The sequence below is a fragment of the Chelonia mydas genome, chromosome 23 (genome assembly GCF_015237465.2).
Source record: "Chelonia mydas isolate rCheMyd1 chromosome 23, rCheMyd1.pri.v2, whole genome shotgun sequence".
NCBI lineage: Eukaryota > Metazoa > Chordata > Testudines > Cheloniidae > Chelonia > Chelonia mydas.
This window is the reverse complement of record NC_051263.2, coordinates 13,488,940-13,511,863: the sequence shown is the minus strand read 5'-3', so window position 1 is coordinate 13,511,863 and position 22,924 is coordinate 13,488,940. Positions and strand designations below refer to the sequence as shown.

At 53.8% G+C, this 22,924-nt stretch overlaps 2 protein-coding genes across 2 annotated transcripts in view; both read left to right on the top strand.

Moving 5' to 3' along the window:
• Window positions 1–1,043: 1,043 nt before the first annotated feature.
• The window catches only part of LOC102936082 (butyrophilin subfamily 3 member A2), a 254,758-nt gene continuing 232,877 nt past the window's right edge, over window positions 1,044–22,924 (top strand). Inside the window, exons 1-3 of the mRNA XM_043534448.1 lie at window positions 1,044–1,122; window positions 1,887–2,234; window positions 3,367–3,651. Coding sequence (XP_043390383.1) covers window positions 1,053–1,122; window positions 1,887–2,234; window positions 3,367–3,651 — 703 coding nt within the window. The 5' untranslated portion in view covers window positions 1,044–1,052. The remainder of the gene's footprint in view (window positions 1,123–1,886; window positions 2,235–3,366; window positions 3,652–22,924) is intronic.
• On the top strand, window positions 12,778–14,682 carry LOC122463618 (E3 ubiquitin-protein ligase TRIM39-like). The gene has a single exon (XM_043534455.1). The coding sequence runs from the start codon at window positions 13,311–13,313 to the stop codon at window positions 14,070–14,072; it is 762 nt and encodes a 253-aa protein (XP_043390390.1). The 5' UTR covers window positions 12,778–13,310; the 3' UTR covers window positions 14,073–14,682.

Genomic DNA, 22,924 nt, shown 5'->3' with positions numbered 1-22,924 from the left:
GGCACATGACTTACGAGGAGACGTTGGGAGAACTGGGCTTATTTAGTCTGAAGAAGACAAGAGTGAGGGGGGATTTGATAGAAGCCTTCAATTACCTGAAAGGGGGTTCTAAAGAGGATGGAGCTAGGCTGTTCTTCGGGGTGGCAGATGACAGAACAAGGAGCAGTGGTCTCATGTTGCAGTGGGGGAGGTCTAGGTTGGATATTAGGAAACACTATTTCATTAGGAGATTGGTGAAGCACTGGAATGAGTTACCTAGGGAGGTTGTGGAATCTCCATCCTTAGAGGTTTTTAAGGCCCGGCTTGACAAAGCCCTGGCTGGGATGATTTGGTTGGGGATTGGTCCTGCTTTCATAGAACCATAGAATATCAGGGTTGGAAGGGACCTCAGGAGGTCATCTAGTCCAACCCCCTGCTCAAAGCAGGACCAATCCCCAATTAAATCATCCCAGCCAGGGCTTTGTCAAGCCTGACCTTAAAAACTTTGAGCAGGGGTTTGGACTAGATGACCTCCTGAGGTCCCTTCCAACCCTGATATTCTATGATTCAGCTGCACAGCCTGGCTCTTTAGCTCACGCTATAGGGCCCCATGCTGTGACCAATGGAGAGCCCCAGGTCACGCATCTGCTGTGTTATCCAAGGTGGTGGCAGGCACAGAGCCAGGCCCCTTCTGCAGGGGGGACAGCGGTGTGGGTACCACTGGGGTTATGTCAGAAGTGGCCCTGTTCTGCTGCAGGCTTCCCCTGCACTGGTATCGGGGGGCACCTGCACCAATGAATGAACAGAGAACCGATAAGGGGAGGAAATGGGGGTGGATACACGGCACTGCTTGGGGGTGGAAATTCCTAGTGCCAGGCCTAGGCAGGAGGCAGAGCAGCCTGGATGGGGTGAAATCCTCTCCTGTCCCTGGGGAGCTGCTCTGCCTGGGAGCAGAGTGGGTCAGGTCAGACGATGGATGGGGCATGTTCCCTGCACTGCCAGCCCCTCACGCAGTCTGGGGAGTGTTAACCGTCCCTGCTCTCTCCTTACAGGTCCCTGCCCGGGGTGTCCCCATGGCGATGCGGTGGCGGCTCTGTGTGTGCGGCCTGGGGATCCTCCTCCTGCCACCGTGTTCTCCCTCTGGTAAAAGCATTTGAATCCCAATTATTTCCCTCCCTGTCCCCCATGTACGCTGCCCCCTGGAGGGCTGGGGTAGGGGCATCTGAGGCCCAGCCCCCACGACCCCTGGGACCTCCTCAGTCCTGCAGAGTAAAAGTATCAGGCCCAGGAGGCTGTGGGGAGGGGATGGCGTTAGGGTGACTGGGGTGTGTCCTAGCTCTGGGTGGCAGGATTGTCGGATCGCCCAGCTCCTGCTGCCCCTGAGACAGGTTCCCAGAGCCCCCCTGACACTGATTCCTTCCTGTAACACCATGGCACCGGAAGGCACCGTGCTGCTAGACCTGCTCCACTGGGAACTTGGAGTCTCATGGCCTGCAAGGCTGAGATCTTCACAGCTGCCTGAGGGATGGGGATGCCCAGTTCCCATTAGGATGAAAGGGAACTGCAGCATCGCCTGCTCTAAGCCTTCAGTCACCAGGAGTCAGGAATCAATAATCAGGAGATTGGCTAAAAATCATGAGATTTAAAAAAAATAACCCACCTTTTGCAGTCTTTTTGTTTCCTTTTTCTTTTTTGAGCCTTCCATCACACTTGGGTCACATTTTCAAGCTTTTTTCTGCAACCACTAGAGCTAGAAACTGACTTTTGTTTTAAATGAAAGCTGAGATTCTCACAGAATCACATGCCCCCAGGAGCTGGGGCTTTATGAAAAACACACAGTAGCTCAAAGGTTGGCACCCTCTCCTCTTTCTGATCATTCAATCTGCTCCTGGGGTTGTCTATTGCAGAGAAGTTCTCCCTGGCTGACTCCCCACACCCCGTGGTGGGGGTAGTTGGCCAGGATGTGGTGTTACCCTGCCAGCTCTCGCCCCCGGCCTGGCTGCCCAGCATGGATGTGCAGTGGAGGAAAACTGAACCAGGATTTGTCCTGATTCATGAGTACTCGGATGAGGGTACCCAGGACCTGCCTGGGGAGGGTTACCAGTCCCAGACAGAGCTGTTCCCACAGGAGTTCAGCAGTGGGAATGTCTCCCTGAAGCTGAAGCGGCTCCAAGTGGTGGATGCTGGGACATACCAGTGCCTTGTGAGGAACCCAGAATGGACCCAGGAAGCCACCACTGAGCTACGGGTCGCAGGTGAGACACGGCACTAAGGGACACTGTGTCTGGGCAGCCAGAGCCTCGTCTGCCACTGGGGGTGCCCCAGCACTGAACCCAGCACTGCAATAGGGTCTTGTGCTGAAGGAAGTGGTCTGCAGGACTCCGTAGGGGGCGCTCTCCCCTCACACTCAGCGCTGACCCCACTGGGGTGCTCGCAGGGTCAGTGCTGCATTAAACAACCTCGTTTCAATGAGATGTAAAGCTACAGCCCTCAGCTCTCATGCTTATGGCGATGCTGTTTGAGGGAGTGGGACCTTTACCCCCATGTTCTGCCCAAATCCCAGCTCAGGTGATAATGAAATTCAGCCTCCCTGAAACTTTCCCTGCAGTGTCCAAGGACTGGGATATTGTTTGTTATTCCCTGGGCACTGACCCCGCATTCAGTGCTGCACAAGGGCAGTGGAAGGGATGGTATCTGGCCATTGAGCTCACTCAGTAACCTAGCCCCAGACAATACAGTTCAGAAACATCAAGCCCCAGCTGAGGGGCCCACCTGTGATAATGCAGAGCATTGAGGTTGTTTTAAATCATCTCCCATCTTCAGTGGCTCCTAGTCTAAAGGCTCCACAGGAGATGTCTGCTTCTAGGGAGAGATTTAAATGAGGGGAAGGTGGTTGTGTGCAGCACTGGGAGAGAGAAATCCAAGCAGGAGGGGTGGCTTGGCCTGGGGCACTGTTACCAGTGTGGGAGCAGGACACCAGAGGGGACAGTTATTGGGAGGGTGGCACAGGCGGAGTCGGAGCAGTGATGTAGGCAGGGTCACCATCCCTCACCTTCTGCTCTGTACCAAAGTGCAGTGATCCTGACAGCTACTGGGCTGCACCCCAGATGTAGCTGCATTTCAGCAGTGGGTGCAGTGGTCTCTGTGTAGCTGTATAAGCCTGCACCTTCCTCTAGGAGCCTTCAGGGCAGAGTGCTCTCTGGAAATGCAAGACAGTATTATTTAATTTCTCCAGTCATCAGGATGAGGGATCCCAGGGAGACTTTGCACATACGGGAATGGAGCTTTCCAGTCACAGCCCCCTATACCCAGCAGTAGCTGGGGAATCACATGGTGCCACCAAAGACACGATTTCCTGACACACACACTCTCTGTCTCTCCCTGCAGCAGTGGCTCCAGTGTTCATTGATGTCCTGGGCCCCCGGGGTCAGGGGATTGGCCTGGTCTGTAGATCCACAGGCTGGTTCCCCAAACCCGAACTCCAGTGGGTTGGAAAGAACTGGCAGAACCTGGCGATGGAGATTGTGACCGACGTGACTCAGGACAGGGAGAACCTGTACAGGGTTGTGAGTCACGTCGCTGTCACGGAAGGAGAAGACAATGGAGACATCAGCTGCATAGTGCAGAATGGCCTGCTGCAGACCGAGCGACAATCAGCCATTCACCTCTCAGGTGAGTCCCCCCGTGCAGAAGGGGTTGTTGTTAGTGCTGCGGAGAGTTGTTAAAGCTGCTAAGTTGTTACTGCTGCTAGTGTTGCTGTTCTGGGAACTCCGATGTCAGCTGCACCAGCAGACGGTGCAGCATGTTACTTCAGCAGACCCTGATGTTACTCATAAGAAAGAGCACAGGCTCCGTTCAGTGGCGATGGCACTTGGCCAGGTTTATTGTGGACGAAGCCTAGAGCCCCATAGGAGCCACAGTTACACTAGGGCATGTATGCCTGTGTCATAAATATAAAGGGCAGGGTAAACCCCTTTAAAATCCCTCCTGGCCAGAGGAAAAATCCTCTCACCTGTAAAGGGTTAAGAAGCTAAAGGTAACCTCGCTGGCACCTGATCACAATGACCAATGAGGAGACAAGATACTTTCAAAAGCTGGGAGGAGGGAGAAAAACAAAGGGTCTGTGTCTGTCTGTGTGATGCTTTTGCCAGGGTCAGAACAGAAATGAAGTCTTAGAACTTAGTAAGTAATCTAGCTAGGTATGTGTTAGATTATGATTTCTTTAAATGGCTGAGAAAATAGCTGTGCTGAATAGAATGAATATTCCTGTCTGTGTGTCTTTTTTGTAACTTAAGGTTTTGCCTAGAGGGATTCTCTATGTTTTGAATTTAATTACCCTGTAAGGTATTCACCATCCTGATTTTACAGAGGTGATTCTTTTTTTACTTCTATTAAAAGTCTTCTTGTAAGGAAACTGAATGCTTTTTCATTGTTCTAAGATCCAAGGGTTTGGGTCTGTGGTCACCTATGCAAATTGGTGAGGATTTTTACCAAACCATCCCCAGGAAGTGGGGTGCAAGGGTTGGGAGGCTTTTGGGGGGAAAGACGTTTCCAAACTATGTTTTTTCAGGAACCCAGATAAAGTTTGGCGGTGGCAGTGGAAGTCCAAGGGCAAAGGGTAAAATAGTTTGTACCTTGGGGAAGTTTTAACCTAAGCTGGTAAAAGTAAGCTTAGGAGGTTTTCATGCAGGTCCCCACATCTGTACCCTAGAGTTCAGAGTGGGGAAGGAACCTTGACAGCCTGCAACAAGGTACCCGCTCAGCCTGTGCACCAGGTGCTGTCCCCGCAGCCAGACAAAGATGCCCCACTTATGACTTCTCCTTTTATACACTGATACAAACAAGTTCCGTATTACATTCCAGATGTTGTGAGTTATCACCCTTATCCTTGTCCCTGCTAGCTGGAACAAAATATCCTCCTCCATTAACCTATTATCCCATCTTTATCCTACAAGGGGTCGGTTTGTTCCTGTACCATCTCTTACAAATGTGTTTACATAGTTACTTGAGAAATCTGTGTGTTTTTGTACTATCCTCTTGAGTCAGGAATGTGCTTACTTGGTGCTAGCTAATAGCTGGTGTATTGTTATTTTTCCAAGGCCAGGCCTACTCTGGTTCACAGCCATTCGTTCACACTTTTAGTTATACCTCAGGCTCCAACAATGCCTACAGGGGTCACCATGGTAGTGCGGGGCCTGGAATTGCACTCAGCTAGCACCTCTTTCTGGTACTGAGACATCAAATGGCCTTCTAACCTGATTTGTGGGGCCATTATTGATGGAGTTTTCTGTGATCTGGACAATCTGCCTGTCAGGAGCTGGGGCTGAGTCTTGTGAAATGAACTTGATCTTGTTCTTTGAGGAGATGTTGCATTTGGTTGATAAAGGTAACTGGGATGACATAATAGACTCAGGGTGTGTCTACACTAAAAACACTACACCCTGCAGCTCTATGGTTTTAACACTTACTACAGCGACAGAAGGGGTTCTTCCATGGCTGTAGTAAATCCAACTCTCTGAGAGGCGGTAGCTAGGTTGACAGAAGAATTCTTCCATCAACCTACTGGTGTCTACACTGGGGGTTAGGTTGGCTTCACTACGTCACAGAGGATGTGAAATTTTTCATAGTCCTGAGAGATGTAATTAAGCCAACCTAACTCTGTAGTGTAGACCAGGTCTCAGACTCTGTAAGGGGTTTGACTTAGTCCTGCATGAAATTCTGATAAAAAAATATTAGCACTGTACAAACTCAATGTAGCCCATGCTATATGGATTAAAAACTGGCTAACTAATAGATCTCAAAGTAATTGTAATGAAAAATCAGCCTCAAATGGGGATGTTTGTAGTGCTGTCCCGGGGGATCTGTTCTGGGCCAATGCTATTCAATAGCTTTATCAATGAGCTGGAAGGAAATATAAAATCATTGCTGCTAAAAGTTGCAGATGACCCAAAAACTGGTGGAATGGTAAAAAATGATGGGGACAGTTCAGTAGTGCAGACTGACCTGATCGCTTGGTAAGGTGGGTTCACTCTAATAACATACTGTCAGTGATCCATACCTGTGCTGTGGCTCCAGCGAAAATTCCCATTTTGTCACACATGCATTTCAACATGGCCAAATGCAAGGTCACACATTTATGAACAAAGAGTGTAGGTCACACTTACAGGATGGGAGACTGTAACCTGGAAATCTGAAAAGGACTTGGATATGAGCTCCCAGAGTGAAGACAGTGAATGCAACCCTTGTATGTATAAATAAGAATATCTATCAGGAGAAAGGAGGTGACATCACCTCTGTGTATGCTGTTAGTGCAGGGGTGGGCAAACTACGGCCCGCGGGATGGATCCGGCCCATCAGGGCTTTGGATCCAGACCGTGGGATTACCCCCGTGGTATCGTAGGCCCCGCGCTGCTCTCAGAAGCGGCCGGCACCATGTCCCTGCAGCCCTGGGCGGGAGAGGGCAGAGGGCTCCATGCATTGCCCTTGCCTCCAGGCACCGCCCCCCACAGCTCCTATTGGCCAGAAACTGGGAACCGTGGCCAATGGGAGCTTCGGGGGAGGTACCTGGAGGCGTGGCAAGGGCAGCGTGTGGAGCCCTGTGCTCCCCCTCCCCCAGGGGTTGCACAGGGTTGTGGTGCTGGCCGCTTCCCTGAGCGGCACAACGTGGGGCCAAGGCAGGCAGGCAGGGAGCCTGCCCTGGCGCGTGCTGCTGCTACCCCGGAGCCACCTTAGGTAAGCAGCGCTGGGCCGGAGCCCGAACCCCTCCTGCACCCTGCCCCCCAACTCCCTGCCTGGACCTCACACCCCTCCTTCACCCCAACTCCCTGTCCTGAGCCCCGTGCTGCACCCCCATGCACCCCAACTCCCTGTCCTGAGCCCCCTGTCACACCCTGCACCCCTCCTGCACCCCAACCCTCTGCCCTGAGCTCTCTCCCGCAGTCCACACCCCTCCTTCCCCCTGTCCTGAGCCCCCTCCTGCACTCCGCACCCCTCCTGCACCCTAACCCCCTTCCTTGAGCCCCATCATACACCCCACACTCCTCCTCTGCCCCAATCCCTTGCCCTGAGCCCATTCCTGCACCCCGCACCCCCTCCCACACCCCAACCCCCTGCCCCGGCCCTGCATACAATTTCCCCACCCAGATGTGGCCCTCAGCCCAAAAAGTTTGCCCACCTCTGTGTTAGTGTAATGCCAACAGACCAGGGTCATCAGCGGGCAGAATTGAACCTGGGGCCTATTGGAGCTTATTGCATGAGCCTCTGCCACATGAGCTAAAAGCCACATGGCTGTTGGCTAAAGCTGTAGAATAGACTCATTTTATCTCTCTCTCTAAGTGGTCTCGGTGCCACTAAATGGAACAGAACACCAAACTCAGATGGCATGTGGGTTACATAAGCAAGACCACTGTAGGAATACTGTGTCCAGTTCTAGTGCCCACATTTTCAGTTGGGGTAATGACAAATTGGAAAGTGCTCAGGAAATAGCTACAAGAATGATTAGAGGTCTGGAAACCTGCCTCACAGTCAGAATTGTAGGAGTTCAAGTTATAGAGCTGATCCAAGGGAAGGTTAAAAGATGACTTGATCATGGTCTGTAAGTACCTACACAGGGAGGAGATTTCTGGCAGTCGATAGGTCTTTAATGTAGTAGACATAGGCAGAACAAGATCTGATGGCCGGAAGTTGAAGCTAGACAAATTCAGACTAGAAACCAGGTGCAAAATTTTAACAGTGAGGGGAATTAACCATTGGAAGAACTGCTCTAGGGACATGGTGGATTCTCCAAGGAGTTGGAATCTTTCAACCCAAACTAGGCGTCTCTTTCTATAAGATCCACTCTGGCTGGACCAGAAGTTCTGGGCTGGATGCAGAGATCACTGTGAGAGGTTCTCTGGCCCGAGTTATACAGGAGGTCAGACTAGATCATCATAATGGCCCCTTCTGACGTTAACATCTGTGAATCCATGAACTCATAACACACTGGGGCCAACTAGGAAAACAATTGTTCTCTGCTGAACTTATCTGGACTGGACGTGGTGACTGAGAACTGGGAGCGGAAACCCAAGGGTCCATGCTTGTGAGATTCCCAGTATGTGAGTGCGACATGGAGACGGGTTTGCAGTGACAAATCTTGGTCAGATCCTGCCACCTTCACCCTGGGCAACTGCTCGGTGGCTCTATTCTCCTTAAAGGAAACAACACTGCAAGGTCAATGTCGCTCTGTGAGATGATTCCATCCCTGTGACTGTCGAATGCACAGGACACAGGAAGGGTGATTAATCACTGGCATAAGCTCCCCAGGGCCGTGGTGAATTCTCCATCTCTTGGTGGCATCAGATCCAGACTGGGCACCTTTCTGAAATGTGCTCTAGCCAAACCTGAGTTTATTGGGCTCAGGGCAGGGGGAACTGGGTGAGATTCTCTGGCCTGTGATCCACAGCAGGTAAGAGGAGATGATCTAATTGTTCTGCTTTGCCTGAAACTCTATAAATTGAGCAATAGACACAGCAGCACCAGGTTTTTAAATTCCACATGTCTAATTTATTCCACGGTGAACTTTTCAGTATTTAATAACAATACTGGTTTGTTGTGATGGTGCTGAGTGGTGCTGACCTGTTCCGCTGGGCACTGCGCACACATGCAGGGAAATACTGATGAAAGGTGCAGAGAATGGATACAGCATGCCAGCACAGTGACTGGGGTTCTCCCGTCAATCACATCCCAGAAGAGCCCTGAGGATCCCCCTCCTTTATCTCCTTTGCCCTCTGCCATGTCCCCTTGGCATGGGGAGGGCTAGATTGGGCTCCCTTAGCAATCAGTGCTGTTCTGTAACTAGCCAGAGGGGTCGCTGTGGAGTAACTGACCCCACCCCATAGTTCTTCTGGCCCTGCTGCACCAGCCCAAGGCCTGCTCTACACACAGCCCTGCACCAGTTTAACTCAAGGCATGTTTTGTAACCTAATTAGTTAAACTTGTGTAAGATTGTGTGTAGACAAGGGCTAAGAAGTGAGACACTCCCCCAGGTCTCCGGCGTGTTGGTGCGTATCACTGACGGCCAGCCCTGCTCCTGTCAAACCTGCCAGCTCCAGCTCTGGGTTGGGAGTGTGGCTCTGGGATGTCTGTGACTAACCCCAGTCATTAGGGTGTGAACAGTACCACACAGTGTGTGTCTCTGGGACTGACTCTTTTCTCTTCCCCATTTCTGACCCTGAAAAGACTGAGAAGACCACCTTGGAATCAGGTATTTGGCTAAACACCTAGTAAACGTGTGTCTGCGCTTTCACACTATAATGAGATGGAAAAATCACCACATGCGCTGAATGAACTTCAGTCACCTTCATGTTCATCTCCCCCCTGCCCTGGAAACAAACACTGCAGAGTTTGTAGCTCACATTTCAGTATCATCCGAAACAACAGAGACTGAATTTAATGCACATGGAATGGTGGGACTCAGGCTATGTCTGCACTGCCCAATGGTTCAGATTACAGGGGTGTGAATAGGAATGTGCACCAAAGTGCTGTCCTGTAACAACCCTGTGTGGATTCCGTAGATATGAACTAAAAGATTCCTAGTTAAAAGTTGAACGTAGTCCTAACTGAAGAGAGACTGGTCAGTGTGCACCAGCAGCATCCACACGTGACAGTCCCAGCTTAGCACTTTTGTGCATGCTGCAAATCACCCCCGTAGGCTGTGTTGCCCAGGGTCATAAATCCAAAGCAGCGGTAACTTAACTGTTTCACTCCAGGTGGTGTCAGGAATAAATCAGTGGGAACATAGCACTTCCCGCTGTTGAAAGCTTGATACAAATAAGTGTGCTCTTATATAAAATGACTATTTATTAGATTTAAGCACACATAAACATACACAATAGGTTTAGAACATCCCAAATAATTACCTAAAATCTGAGATGGTATTGAGTAATTAACAACAGGACAATGATGGCCAGTTGCTTCCAAGCTGGAGAGTAGGGTGTCAGGAAAAAGTCTCTCAGGATAGCTCCAGAGAACTGCTCCAAAATACACTCTATTAGCTACTCTTTTTATAATTAGCTTTTACAAAACACACAGCTCATAGTGACACCTACTGGGTCATCACGTCTCCTAACTTCAATAAATTAAAACAACAAGGAGTCCGGTGGCACCTTAAAGACTAACAGATTTATTTGAGCATAAGCTTATCACTAAAACATTCCTAACAATCTTAGCCATAATAAGCTTCTGTATCAAAGACGCCCAAACTCAAGGTCTCCATCCACCTATTTTATTTCAGTCCCATAATTTGTTGACTCTTTCCTCCCCTCCTCCCATTCTAATTAGCAGAAACTGCAAGCCTGCAGCTAGTATTTGACCTTGCCTCCAAAAAGCCTGCTTGTCCAGATTAACCCTTAACTATGTGGTGTTCTATTTTATTAATTCCGGGTGGCCGAATGCACACTCTGTGGCTGTGATTAGCTTAGTCAAGTGCTGGGGTAACACATTCAATTCCGGGGTAACAGTCGAACAATGGGGCTCTGTAGACTAAAACCTTAGTCAGGGGCTGGGCAAACTTCCTCCATGCAGGTCTGTGGATTTATCTCAGTTCTGACCTGCAAAATCGCTGCTATGCCAATGCTGGACTCCACAGTCCTGTCCTCTTCCCCCTCCCCCCGAGGCTAAGCATTGGCTGCGAATGAACACAGACTCCAAACCCTACTACATTCTCTGTATGGGCTCTGTGAGGTGCACTCTGATGGGCCCCATCACCCACATTGTTCTCACAAGAGCTGGGGCAGAACCTGACCCCACATCTCTAGCAGTGGACAGTAAATCCAGTGCCACACAGCGCCACGGAGCTGTTCCCAAGTTAAGCTCTTGCCAACCACTGACCCTAGAGTTACACACTTGTGCAAATCAGCACCACAGAGGGATTGCCCGGCACAGAAATAGGAGGTCTGAGGCCGGGTGACAGGCTGCAGCAGGGCAGGCCTCTCTCTATGTGATACATGTGCTGGCAGTGCTGGCGGTGGGGGAGTGCTGCCTCTAGGGGCCATTCGTGGGCTCTCTGTAGGGGCTGATCTGGGACCGTGTCTGTTGTTCATTAACAACGGTTTTGTCTGACGTGTCCTGTCAGCTCTGATACCCTTGGCACATTGGGTCTGTCTACACTACAGGAGGAAGTGAGCTTCCCAGCTTGGGTAGCCAGACACATGCTAGGTACTGGGGGTGGGGGTGGCTCCTTGTAGCTACCTGCATGTGTTCCCAGGGGGTCTGAGTGGGTTTGTATTTGAGCAGCTAGCCCAAGCTGCTGCACCTGCCAGCCCCAGATACCTGGCTACTTTTAGTGCACTGGCTCAAGCAGAACTAGCATGTGTCTCCCTGCCCAGACTGGGATGCTCACTCCCAGCTGCAGTGTAGACGAACCCAGAGTTTAACCTTAGTCACTGTGCTCAGAATAACCACACTGAACCCACAATGGCCTCCTTCTCTTTTCTCCCCAGCGTGCCAGGAGCTGCGTGAGAGGCTTGGTAAGTTCATCCACCTCCCCATTAGAGCCTCTGGGCAGAAGCTCCCACCCACACACAGCGCTGAGCAGATCCAGAAGCACCGACACCGCAGGGCAGGGCTGAGTGAATAATTTGGGCCAAAATCAGAGTCACATTAGAGTCACCCCAGTCCCATGGCAGCACTGTGAGCTCTCTGCAGCAGACACAGGGTTACCTGCTCTCGTGCCTGAATAGACACTCAGGTGTCACCTGGCCTTTGACAATCCAATGCCATCACATTGTTCTGATGCAGGAGAAGGGGACCAGCCACTTTCTATAGATGACTGCGGCAGTACAGGCTCTTCTGGTCCATTTCCCAGAACATGGAGATGAGCAAGAGACCAGATTCACACTCACATTTCCATGCTTTGATGCGAAGACTGGACCCCAGATCTAAGCTGAAATCCTCTCCAGGTCTATCCATGTCACGGTTACACCTGGAGTGTGTAGCTTTGTTGCTCCAAAAGGTTATTAGTAATTCTCTTCAGACGGAAGGGTTGAGAATGTCAGAGCTGCATAGACCCAGACATGCGCGTGCCATCAAAGTTAAATGTTTTGCAAATTCCAGCCTGATTTTTATCCTGTCAGTGTCCCTTAAAAATCCCCCAATCAGCTGGGGGCCTCAACAACCAAACAGCAGCTTCTTACAGGCCTGGATTCTGCTCGGGGTTACCCTGGTGTCAATCCAGATTTGGCCCGGTGAAGCATCTGGAGTTATGGATTTATCACTGAGAGCAACATTTGCTCCAGTCCAAGATACTAAGAGACAATATAAAGGCATCCCTGAAAGCCAGTCATTGCTATTAGCAGAGATCTCTGGTCTCTAGGGTGAAAGGGCCTGTCTCTCACTTCACACAGCCAGGACATTTCTCCTTCAGCAGCGAGCGCCCATGAACTATGTGTAAAGTGATCACACGGTCACAGAGCAGCGCCCACAACTGAGCCCTCTGCCTAAATGACAGGGAATAACTCCTTTTCTTTCCATTTCAGGCAAGGTGCACACAGAGCTAGGTAAGAGGACGTGTTTTCATGTCACATTTCACATCACTCGGTTCCTTTCCATTTGCCAATGACCCCTCTCCCAGAACAGCATCTCCTGTCAGAGCGAGTTCCCTGCATTGGCCGGGCCCCTGACCATGTTTGTTCCTCTTCCCTTGCAGATTTCAGGAGGGCTCAGAGCTACATGGGGCTGCGAGGGGCTGAGCAGACGCTGCGCTGGGGTTAGTGGTATCGACGTTACGTAGCTGAGCTGTCAGAGGTGTGGGGTCCCCATGGGGCAGTCAGGGCAGGGCGTGCGCTGGCTGCAGAGCCTTGGGGCTGGATGCTGTGAATTGTCCTGAACACACTGCCCTGAGCTGTAAGTCTCACCCCTGGGCAGCTCCCTCACAATCCCCCCTTCAGCTAGTCCTGATGCCCCCCCAACATCTCCATTGGCCTTTCAGTGATGATCCATCCCTATCCTGTCAGCTCCCCCAACAGCCCCAGTCAGCCCTCCCTCCGCAGCCTGCACAGTCTTCACCTCCTGAGCACCCTCCATGGACCCTCAGAGCCCTAACGCCTCTCTGGGACTGATCCTGTGCAGGGGGGAGTGAGAAGATGCAAGGAGCCCAACCCCCACTACCCCTCCCCCCACCTCCCACCAGCTCAGGGACCAGGCCCAGCCACCACCCTGGAGCTCCCGGCCAGATCCAGGCTAGCGGCGTCAGTCCCACTAGTCACCTCAACCCTTAATACTCTGTCCTTCGCTCCGGCTGTGCTGGCTAGAATCTCTCCTGTGGCATTGTGGGGTCCCTGGCTGACCTGTGGCTAATGGGGTTATTCTGGTTTTTCTCCGCAGTTCCCATCACCCTCGATCCAGATTACAAACACCCCGAACTCACCGTGTCTGTGGATGGCAGAACAGTTCAGCACAACCCCCCATCCCCAGGGCTGGCTGCCCCCTCTGGGGCTCTGATCGCTGTGGGGAGGGAGGGGTTTGTGGCCAGGAAGGATCACGGTGGCGGTGGTGGAGTTTGCAGGGGGTACTGGGAGGTGGAGGTGGGGGACAGCCTGGACTGGGAGCTGGGGGTGCTGAGTGAGACTGTGAGGGGCAGAGTGAGACAGGGGAGGCTGGAGAGACTCCCTGAGTGGGCTCTGGGGAGATCTGAGGGGCGGTATCACCCCAGCGAGGCCGATACTGTGATCCAGACCTGGGGTGTGAGGCCAACAATGATTGGGGTGTATCTGGATCTAGAAGGGGGGAGTCTCTCATTTTATAGTGTCAGTTCAATGGCCCTTATCCTGGAGATTCCTGTGGAAGGTTCTGAGAGATTGTTCCCGTTCCTCAGCCCTGGTCACGCTGCGGGGAGGGACCAGGGGAAACTCCTCAGCATCTGCCCCCCCAGCGACTGGGATTTCCATCAGGAATTAATGGGTAGTGGGTCTGTTAGTCAGGGAGATCCAAGGGCAGGAAACAACACAGGGCCACCTGCAACAGGAGAAAGAGCCCGAGCCCCTGGAGACAAGCAAGTGAAAGGAAACAGCGCAGGGCCATCTATGATAGAAGTTGTCCAAAAGTTCCTTGCCCACTAACTGGACCCCCAAGTGGATGATGGGGCATAAAACAGAGCAGGAGAATCTACAACTGCAAACAGCCCCCAAAGAGAAGGGGGAAAAGAAATGTCCAACCTCCGAGGTCTGAACCCTTCCTGTGGGACAAAGGGAATCGTGCAAGAAAAACACTCCGAACTTGACTCCCTAGGGGTCTCTGGAGCTGACTCTTGTTCCCAGGATACCAGGGCCAGGAAATACAACGGGGGAATCATACCCAAACGCTGACACCTGGGAAAGAACCTCGCCCCACAGGGAACGTGGGGAAATGGCGACACATCAGATGTTTCCTCCCCCTGAACTCAAAGGAAAACAGCAGCAATTTGTGATAACGCTTTGCCCCGACACCCAGTTACATCGGAACGTGCTAATTGGAGGGAACTGCGTTAACGTGACTGTTAAATGTAAGAAATTGAATACACACCGGTCAGGGGATGCAGGGAGGAAGGGTCTTGCAGTGGCACTGACTCACACCTATTGCAGATACACACACGCTGCTCCTGCCAGCCTCAGGCACAGGGCCGGATTAAGGCAGGGGCTTTAGGGGCTGCAGCCCAGGGTGGCCCCACAAAAATAAATCACAGGCAGTGAACTCCAGAGCGCTCAGGCTGCCTGCCCTGGCCGCACGCCGCTCATAGAAGCGGCTGGCTGCTGGCACATCTCTGCGGCCCCTGGTGGGGTGGAGGGGGGAGGCGACTCCGCACGCTGCCCCTTCTGCCCCCAGCCAATGGGAGCTACAGGGGCAGCACATGCGGGCCTGGGCAGCGCACGGAGACACGCTGTCCCCCTCCCCCGAGGGGTGTGCAGAGACGTGCCAGCAGCAAGCTGCTTCTGAGAGCAGCGTGGGGCCAGGGCAGACAGGCAGCCTGCCTGAGCCCTGCTGCGCCGCTGGCCGGGAGCCGCCTGTGGTAAGTGCCTCCCAGACGGAGTCTGCACCTCCCACCCACTCCTGCACCCCAACCCCCTGCCCCTGGTCAGAACCTCCTCCTGCACCCAAAGTCCCTCCCAGATCCTGCACCCCCTCCTGCACTGCAACGACCTGCCTCAGGTCAGAATCCTCCTCCTGCACCCCAATCCCCTGCCCCAGCCCCCTCCTGCACCAAACTCCCCCCGAGCAAAAAGACTTGTATACAGGGGCCCCACAAAATCTAATAGCCCTGGGCCCACAGGAGAGTTAATCCGGCCCCGTTCAGGCAGCGCGAGTAGGTGACAGGATCGGTCACTCGGTGTATCAGATTGGATTGTGATATCATCACACTGAGCAGCACCCCGAGGGCTGAACCTGCCCCCCAACCACCGGAGCCCTCCCCTGGGCTCTAGCAAGGCTGGGCTCACGGGGCTGCAGGGATGATGGATGTTGCTGCAAAAGCTTCTCGTGGAACAAGGATATGAGTAGGTTCAGACTCTGTTGGAAACTAGTGAGGGGAGGGTGGAGTGCAGGAGGGGTACAGGCTGCCAGCACAGCATTGCCGAGTCCTATGGTATTTGCTGTTTTCCTTAAAGCCTCAGCTCTGGGAGTCCTGGGACTGTGGGACAATCTCAGCTTTGGTTTAAAGCAAATAAAAAGTCAGTTTCTAGCCTGAGGCTGTGGCATGAAGCTGTAAAGTGTGACCCCAATGCCCCTGTGTGCCGTGTCTGGCTTTATAGCTGGGTGTGCTGCATTTAAACCCTAGGGCCTGGCTGTTGGTTTATTGCAGGTCATGATGGGACTCAGCAGTTATTGGGGGTGGCCAGGGAGCCCTGGGTAGCGCTGCCCACAAACACTGGGTCCATGCTAGGTAAAAGGTGTGAGTGCGATGAGCTGGCTGGGCCAGGCAGCGCTCTCAGTGTCAGATCCCAGTGGAGACAAGGCCGCCTCAGTGCCATGGGCCGTTTACGTCCCTGTAGCTGTTGGAGGGAGGTGTTAATGGTAACATCCCAGGGAGGTGTTAACAATGTGAAAACACATACCTCATGGCACAGGAAATATGCTCCAGTCTGGCACACTCTGTTTTGGCTACTCCCAGTCCTGGAGGTGTTTTGCCAGGCACTGAAGAGGAATCGCCTGAGTGACCATTCTGAGCTTCCAGGAACTGCAGCCAAAACCCCAGCAACCAGAGGGACAAAATGAAACCAGTGTGACCTCGAAGCATTTGCAGGAGTAATGGGGCCATTCCCGGAGCCCCAGAGATCCCTCCAGGCCCCATTTCCACTTTACTCCCTCTTCCTCCAGCCCCTTCCAGGCCAGATCTATCCTCCAAGGAGAGCTCCTTCCAAGCCTCATCATCACTGTATGGCCCGTATCCAAAGTCACCCATGTATGTCCCAGGCACTGCCCCCGGGGGCTCATGGGTAGAGCTGCTCCAAAGGCTTGTCCTTGCTGAAAAGTGGGAGATTCTCAGAAATGGGGGGCGGGGGGGGGACAGGAGTCCTTTGGGGTTTTTCCTTTTCTTTGGAGAAAACATTTATGACAGGCAATTCGAGCCCAGAGCAATGGTTGGTGTTGATTCAGGTTTTGAAAACAAAAACGTCTGGAAATTTCAGGTTTTGTTTCCCCTGCCTTGTTCTCATTTTCAAGGCTGAAGGCAGCCGCAGCAGTGAGACCGAGGGGGCTGGATTCCCTTTGTGTAACAGGCCCCCTCTGGCTCCCTGGTCCTGCCGGTCACGTGCCTCTGGGGTGGCTCCATGTCTCTGTGCGGCCATTATGGGGGAGGGGGGAAGGAGGGATGAAGCATATGAACCATCCAGTGAGGCTCTGCAGGACCTCGCCTGTCTCTGAGACTCAGCCAGCGGGAGCACTGGGATCTCTGTATCCATGGATCTGAGATCTGGCCAACGCAGAGCCCAGAGAGCGAGCGTCCTGCCAGGCCCATGTACACCTGCCCTGATCCGTGTCTACCCCCAGAACAGCAGTTTGAGGCTCCTCCAGGTGTCACGGGGCATCACAGCATCCTCCCAGCTGGAGGGGAAAAGCTCTCACAGCCCATCAGGCCAATGCCCGTTAACCCCTAAGAGGTCGCAGGGGGCCTCTGCTAGGGCAAAGGGCAGGATGGAGGATAGCAGATTCCCCAGGGTGCTGGCATGCAGGGATAATCCCAGTGAGCCTGTTGGCGTTAGGGATCAGCTCCTCATGGCCAGAGGGGGCCTGGTGCTTTACAGACCCCAAACACCTCAGGGTTTTATTCTTTTCAGGAACCATCAGAACAGGAGACGCCCAGGGGCTTTTGGTCTGAGCCCGGTGGGACTTGCTCACTTTCCCGCACTCTGTGAGGGTGGCTCTGTCACTGCTCAGACCCCCGGCTCTTGGGCATCAAGCCAGGCTCCCCTGGAGAACGTCAGAGACGGAGAGAACGAACCACAGAGACACCATCTGGTCCAGAAATATCACAGTGTGAGAGGTTCTTCAATCCCACATCACAGCGTGTGATACACCCCCGCCCCGCTGGGCTGCTAGCTCGGGGTCAGGCCTGGGGAGAGCTCACTGCTGGGCCAGGAAAGAGGCGTCTGCACAGGAGACTCTGCAGATGCTCAGGGCCCTGTCGGCTTGTCCTGTGGTTCCCTCTCTGCACGGAGCAGCTGGACTGTGTGTGCAGAGACTCGCTGAGCAGGAGCCGCTGTTCACAACACCGACTCTCCTCTCCCTTCCCTCTTCTGAGCAGCAGCTGGTCACTCTCTAGTCCCGCAGCATCTGACTCCATCAATGTCCCATGCAAGGGTGGGGAGACGGGTCTAATTGTGCCCGGGGGTTCAGGCCAGGGGGAGGGAGCCAGGACTCAGCCCAGGGTCTAGGCTTAGCAAGGGGTGGGACACTCTGTGAGATCAATGAAACCCGCTCAGCCTATTTCCCAGCCTGTGTCTCTGACATTTGCCCTGTGTTTTCGGGCCCATCTCAGTCAGGTTCTCCCCACATTGAGACACAAACAGCCCCTGTGCGTTGGCTTCCAGGGCCAGAAGGGACGTTCGCTCAGCCAGTCTGACCTGGACAGACCAGAGACTCCCCCAGCACCCTGCATTGAGCCAATAGCTCATGTGGGACCAAAGCCTCTCCCAGGAAGGCCTCCAGCCTGGCTCTGATGCTGTCAGGTGATGGAGAATCGCCCCTGCCCTGGGTGGTTTCTCCCAAAGTTAATCACTCGGACAGCTAGAAATTGGGGCCTGTTTCTCACTGGGGCTCGTCTGGCATCAGCTGGGCCCAGGCTCCCCAAGGCTCAGCCTGTTCCCAGCGTTAGAGGGGGAGGGATGTGACGGGGCGAGTTTGTGGGAGGTGGGAGCTTTGGGTGAATAGCCCCAAGTCACTGGAGCCCTGGGTTGTGGGCTCAGCTCTGACGTAGCATTGTCAGCCCTAGAGCTCAGAGTCCGTCGCCAAGGGGGGATGTACAGGTGGGGACTGGCTGCCTGTCAAGTGCCCCATGAAGTGTGGCAGAGGGGGACAGAGCCCAGCTGCCCTAACGCCTGGGGACTGGACGGTGCCATCTCCCCGGGGTCAGCAGCGTGTGGCCCCCAGATCACAGCTAAGAGCTGCTCAGGGGACACATGGCCACAGCCGCCGTCCCGGCAGTAACCTCCCAGCACCCATATAGGGCACGGCTCACACAAAGAGAAGGAGCTGCCCTTTTTCAACTGCTTCTGTGTCCTTCAGCACCTGGGGCCAGATTCAGGAGCCCAGCGATGCAGACGGGCACCTCGTGCAACTGACAGAGTGTCCAAGGGAGTGAGGTGCCTAACTCTCATTGGCTGCCAACAGGAGTCAGGCGCCTAGCCTGCCTAGGAGTCTAGTGAATCCCACTGGGCACCTGGCTGCAGCACTAGGTGCCTAAATACCTTTGACATGCTGACCTCTGTGCAAAGAGGCAGCGTGACCTAGTGAACAGAGCACTGGCCTGGAAATCAGATCTGACTCCTATTCCTGGCTCTGCCCTGCTGGATGACCTTGGGCCAGTGACGTCCCCACTGTCCCGTGCCTCAGTTTCCCCACCTGTTTCCCTCCTGTGTAAAGCACTTTCACATCTATGGATGAGCAAGGTTTGATTATTGTTAAACCCTCCAGCCAGGCCAGGCCTATGCTCCCCTGTGTTACTAAATCAGGGGAGTGTTTTTACTGATGTATTTGATGTGTGTTTGATTCTCAGGCTTCCGGCGCTAAATAAAGACGCTGTGGCTGGTGGGCTGTGTGTGTATGGGACAGGAAACGGGGAACGGTGATGATCAGACGTGAGGACAGGACGGGGCAGAGCAGAGGGGCCGCAGCGTCCCTGCTGCCTCCGCCATAGGTCCCTGACAGGGACTCAGAGCAGTGACAGAGACTGGGTTCACTACCCAGCCCTGAGGGGCTGGTGGAGAGTTCGAGAAGGAGAGGGGCCTTCTGCCCTGAGCCCTGAGAGGGCAGATTGGAGCCTGAGGAGGGGAGGAGAGGAGGCAGGGGCAAGGTTGTGTTCTCCCCTCAGTGTAAGGAGTAGAGGGGGCAGGAGTCACTGCAGATTGTCCCCTCCTGACCCCATCAAGAGAAGAAGCCGCTGGGCCGTTACCACGCTGATCCAGTCCCCACACTGTCACGATGATCCTGTCTCTGTGCCTCTTGCTGCCCGGTGAGTATCCGGGACCCCTGTGCTAATCTGTAGTAGGTTGAGAGGAAACAGAACCGAGTGGAGCCTCTGGCCCAGGGAGTCAGCAAATCCCATTTAGCGGCAGAGAGGGTTGCGCTGTTGTGATGTTTGAGGGAGTGGGACTGTCCCAAACCAGCACAGGGCCAGCACTTGGGGCTGGGGATGGGCCGGGGCGAGCAGTCGGCACACGCTGGGGTTACAGTCACAGCTTCACAGAGTTTAAGGCCAGGAGGGACCATTAGACCATCCAGTCTGACCCCCTGATAGCCCAGAGCAGAGAAATTCCCCCATCTCCCATGCACTGAGCCAAGTCACTTGTGTTTGACTAAAGCATCCCCCAGAAAGGCCTCCGGCCTGTCTGTGACTCCCCCACTTCCCTGGGGAGCTGGCACCGGGGGGTTAATCCCTCGCACGGGGAGAAACTGCTGCCTCCTTTCTCACTGGAGTTTGCCCAGACTCAGTGTCCAGCCCTGAGGTCTGGTTCTTCCTGTCTCCGCTGCACTGAGGAGCCCATCAGCACCTGCGGTTTCTCCCCAGGATGGAGCTTAGACACCATGACCAGCCCAGCTGTCTGACCAGCTCCACACACGGGGCTCCCCCGGCCTCTCCTGTGAGGCCTCTTCTCCAGCCCTCGCAGCGTTTTTCTGGCTCTGCTCTGCACCCGCTGCACTTTTCCAACAGCCTTTTAAACTGGGGCCCCCAGAATCAGGCACAGGATCCAGTATTGGTCGCACGCCGGGGGAAATCCCCTTACCGCTCGCCTCATTACACAGCCCAGTGGCACATCAGCCCTGTTCCCCAACTGGGAGTTCATGCCAAGTTACTTGTCCCCTGGGGCCCTTAAATCCTCTCCCGGGTCCCTGCTTTCCTGGTCCAGGTCCCAGGCCACAGAGCTGGCTGGCATTCCTTGTTGGGAGCTGTGACCTGGCATTTGGCTGTATTCAAACCCCTGGTGTGTCACTGGGCCCAGCTCCCCATGCCAAGCACACGGGCTGGGCTCGGGGGACGATGCTCATGGGGGGTCAGCTCAGCCTGGAGACAGAGAAAGCAGGGAGGGCCATTGCCATTGGGGGATGGAGGATTATCGGGGTCCAGCCCCAGGGCTCCTTGTTACCGACGGGCCAGAGACACTGAGCTGGGATTCAGACTGGGCTCCAGTTCTGGATTCCCCCAGAATTTGGGGGTTCTGGGGCTGGGGTTTGGGATCAGACTCTTTATAGAGCCAGGCCCAAGCCACACAGCTTGGATCCAACCCCAGATCTATGTTTTCGGGAGAGGACCCCGGGGTCAGGGCTCTGCACAGGGCATAACACAGCCTCATGGAGCAGGCGGGGGTGCCTCTGGTGGGACGGGAGGAGCTGGAACCGGGGTCTGTGCTCATGCGGGGAGTGCAGACCTCATCAGCTATTCAGGGTGTCTCACAGCAGGGGAGAGTCTAGCCCGGCACTGAACACATGTCACCTTTCTGTTCCCAGCGCTGAGTCCCACCAGCCAGGATATCTGCTCAGCTCCCGGTGAGTCCATCTGTCTGTGCCAAATCTACCTATGGCATTTACCCCTCTGTTTCCAAGGCATCCAGCCACCACCCCTTGGCCTGCTCCTTGCTCAGTGCGGTGCCAGCGGACGGGGCTGTGTGGGATCCAAGCAGGGTGAGCAGGTCTCCTGAACATCCTCTCCCAGCTCTGTTGCCTGTCAGCTCTGCTCTGTCCCGGGGACAGTGTGACACATGGGTGAGAGAGTCACGTCCACAACCCATCCCACCTCTGGGGCACTGGCCCTGTGAACCAGAGAATGCCACGGGTTTGACCCCAAGGTATTTACCTTCCCATGGCCCCAGCTCCCAGCCCCTTGACTCTCTCCCGGCCGTACTGCCCCAGCTGTGTCAGTGGGATGCCCGCACTGGAGCCTCTTGTTCTAGGAGAGTGCGCAGCACCAGAGAATGGGAACCCAGCCCAGCCGAGCCCTTACGCTCTTACACAACCCAAATTAGCCCACTTGATAAAGCTTCTGGTCACCAGAGAGCGCTTGTCCCGACATCGGCCCAGCTGGGCTGGAATCAGAGCCTCCATCTGAGACATGGCACAGACCCACCCGCTGTTTACCTCCTGCTCTACTGACAGCGCTGGGCACCACTGAAAGCTCTGACCCATTCCCCTTCCCAGGCACTCTCCCTGCCCCCACCCTCTACCTGAACCACACGTCCGCCCGGCCAGGGGACTCTGTGCTGCTCCGGTGCTCTGTGTTCTCCAGGGCCCCAGCCACCCGCGTCATCTTCTGTAAGGACGGGGAGGAGGTTTCATCCCAGAGGGGCTTATTGCGAAAAGTCACCTACGACTATGACCATGTGGTGTCCGGGGGTAGCACTGGGAATTACGCCTGTGGGTACGAGATCAAGGGCAGAGACAACCGGGTGATCAAATCCCAGCTCAGCCGTGCCCAGCACCTCAGCATCACTGGTAAGGCATGTGTGTGTGTGTGTGTGTCTCCCCCATTTCAGCCCTGCCCAGCAACTCAGCGTCATGGGAAAAAGGGGTGAACAGCACAGTGAGGACAATTACATGAAAACCCCCTGAAAATCCAATTGCTGAAATTCATCCATTTTCAAAACCTGAAATCAAAAATTTCTAATGAAACATCTTTGTTTAAAGCTTGTCACAGGAAACCGCCCCCGCCCTGTGTTTCACCCATCTCAGCTCAGCCCTGGCAGCTGCGAGATGGGAACATCACAGAAATGTCACGCTGGAAGGGACCTCAAGAAGTCATCAGGACTTGGCAGGACCAAGTAAACCTAGATCATCCCTGACAGGGGGTTTGTCCAACCTGTTCTTAATAACCTCTGACAAGGGGCTGTCACAACTTCTCTTGGAAGCTATTCCAGAGCTTAACTATCATTTTCATTAGAAAGTTTTTCCTTCTATCTAACCTAAACCTCCCTTGCTGCAGATTAAGTCCATTACTTCTTGTCCTACCTTCAGTGGGCACAGAGAATAATTCATCTCCATCCTCCTTTTGACAGAGCTAAATGTATCTGGAGACTGTTATCAGGTCTCTCCTGAGTCTTCTTTTCTCAAGACTAAACATGCCCAGTGCTTTTAACCTTTCTTCCTAGGTCAGGTTTTCTAAACCTTTGATCATTCGTGTTGCTGTCCTCTGAACTCTCTCCAATTTGTCCACAACTTTCCTAAAGTGTGACAACAGAAGTGGACCCTGTACTCCATCTGAGGCCTCACCAGTGCAGAGCAGAGCTTGACA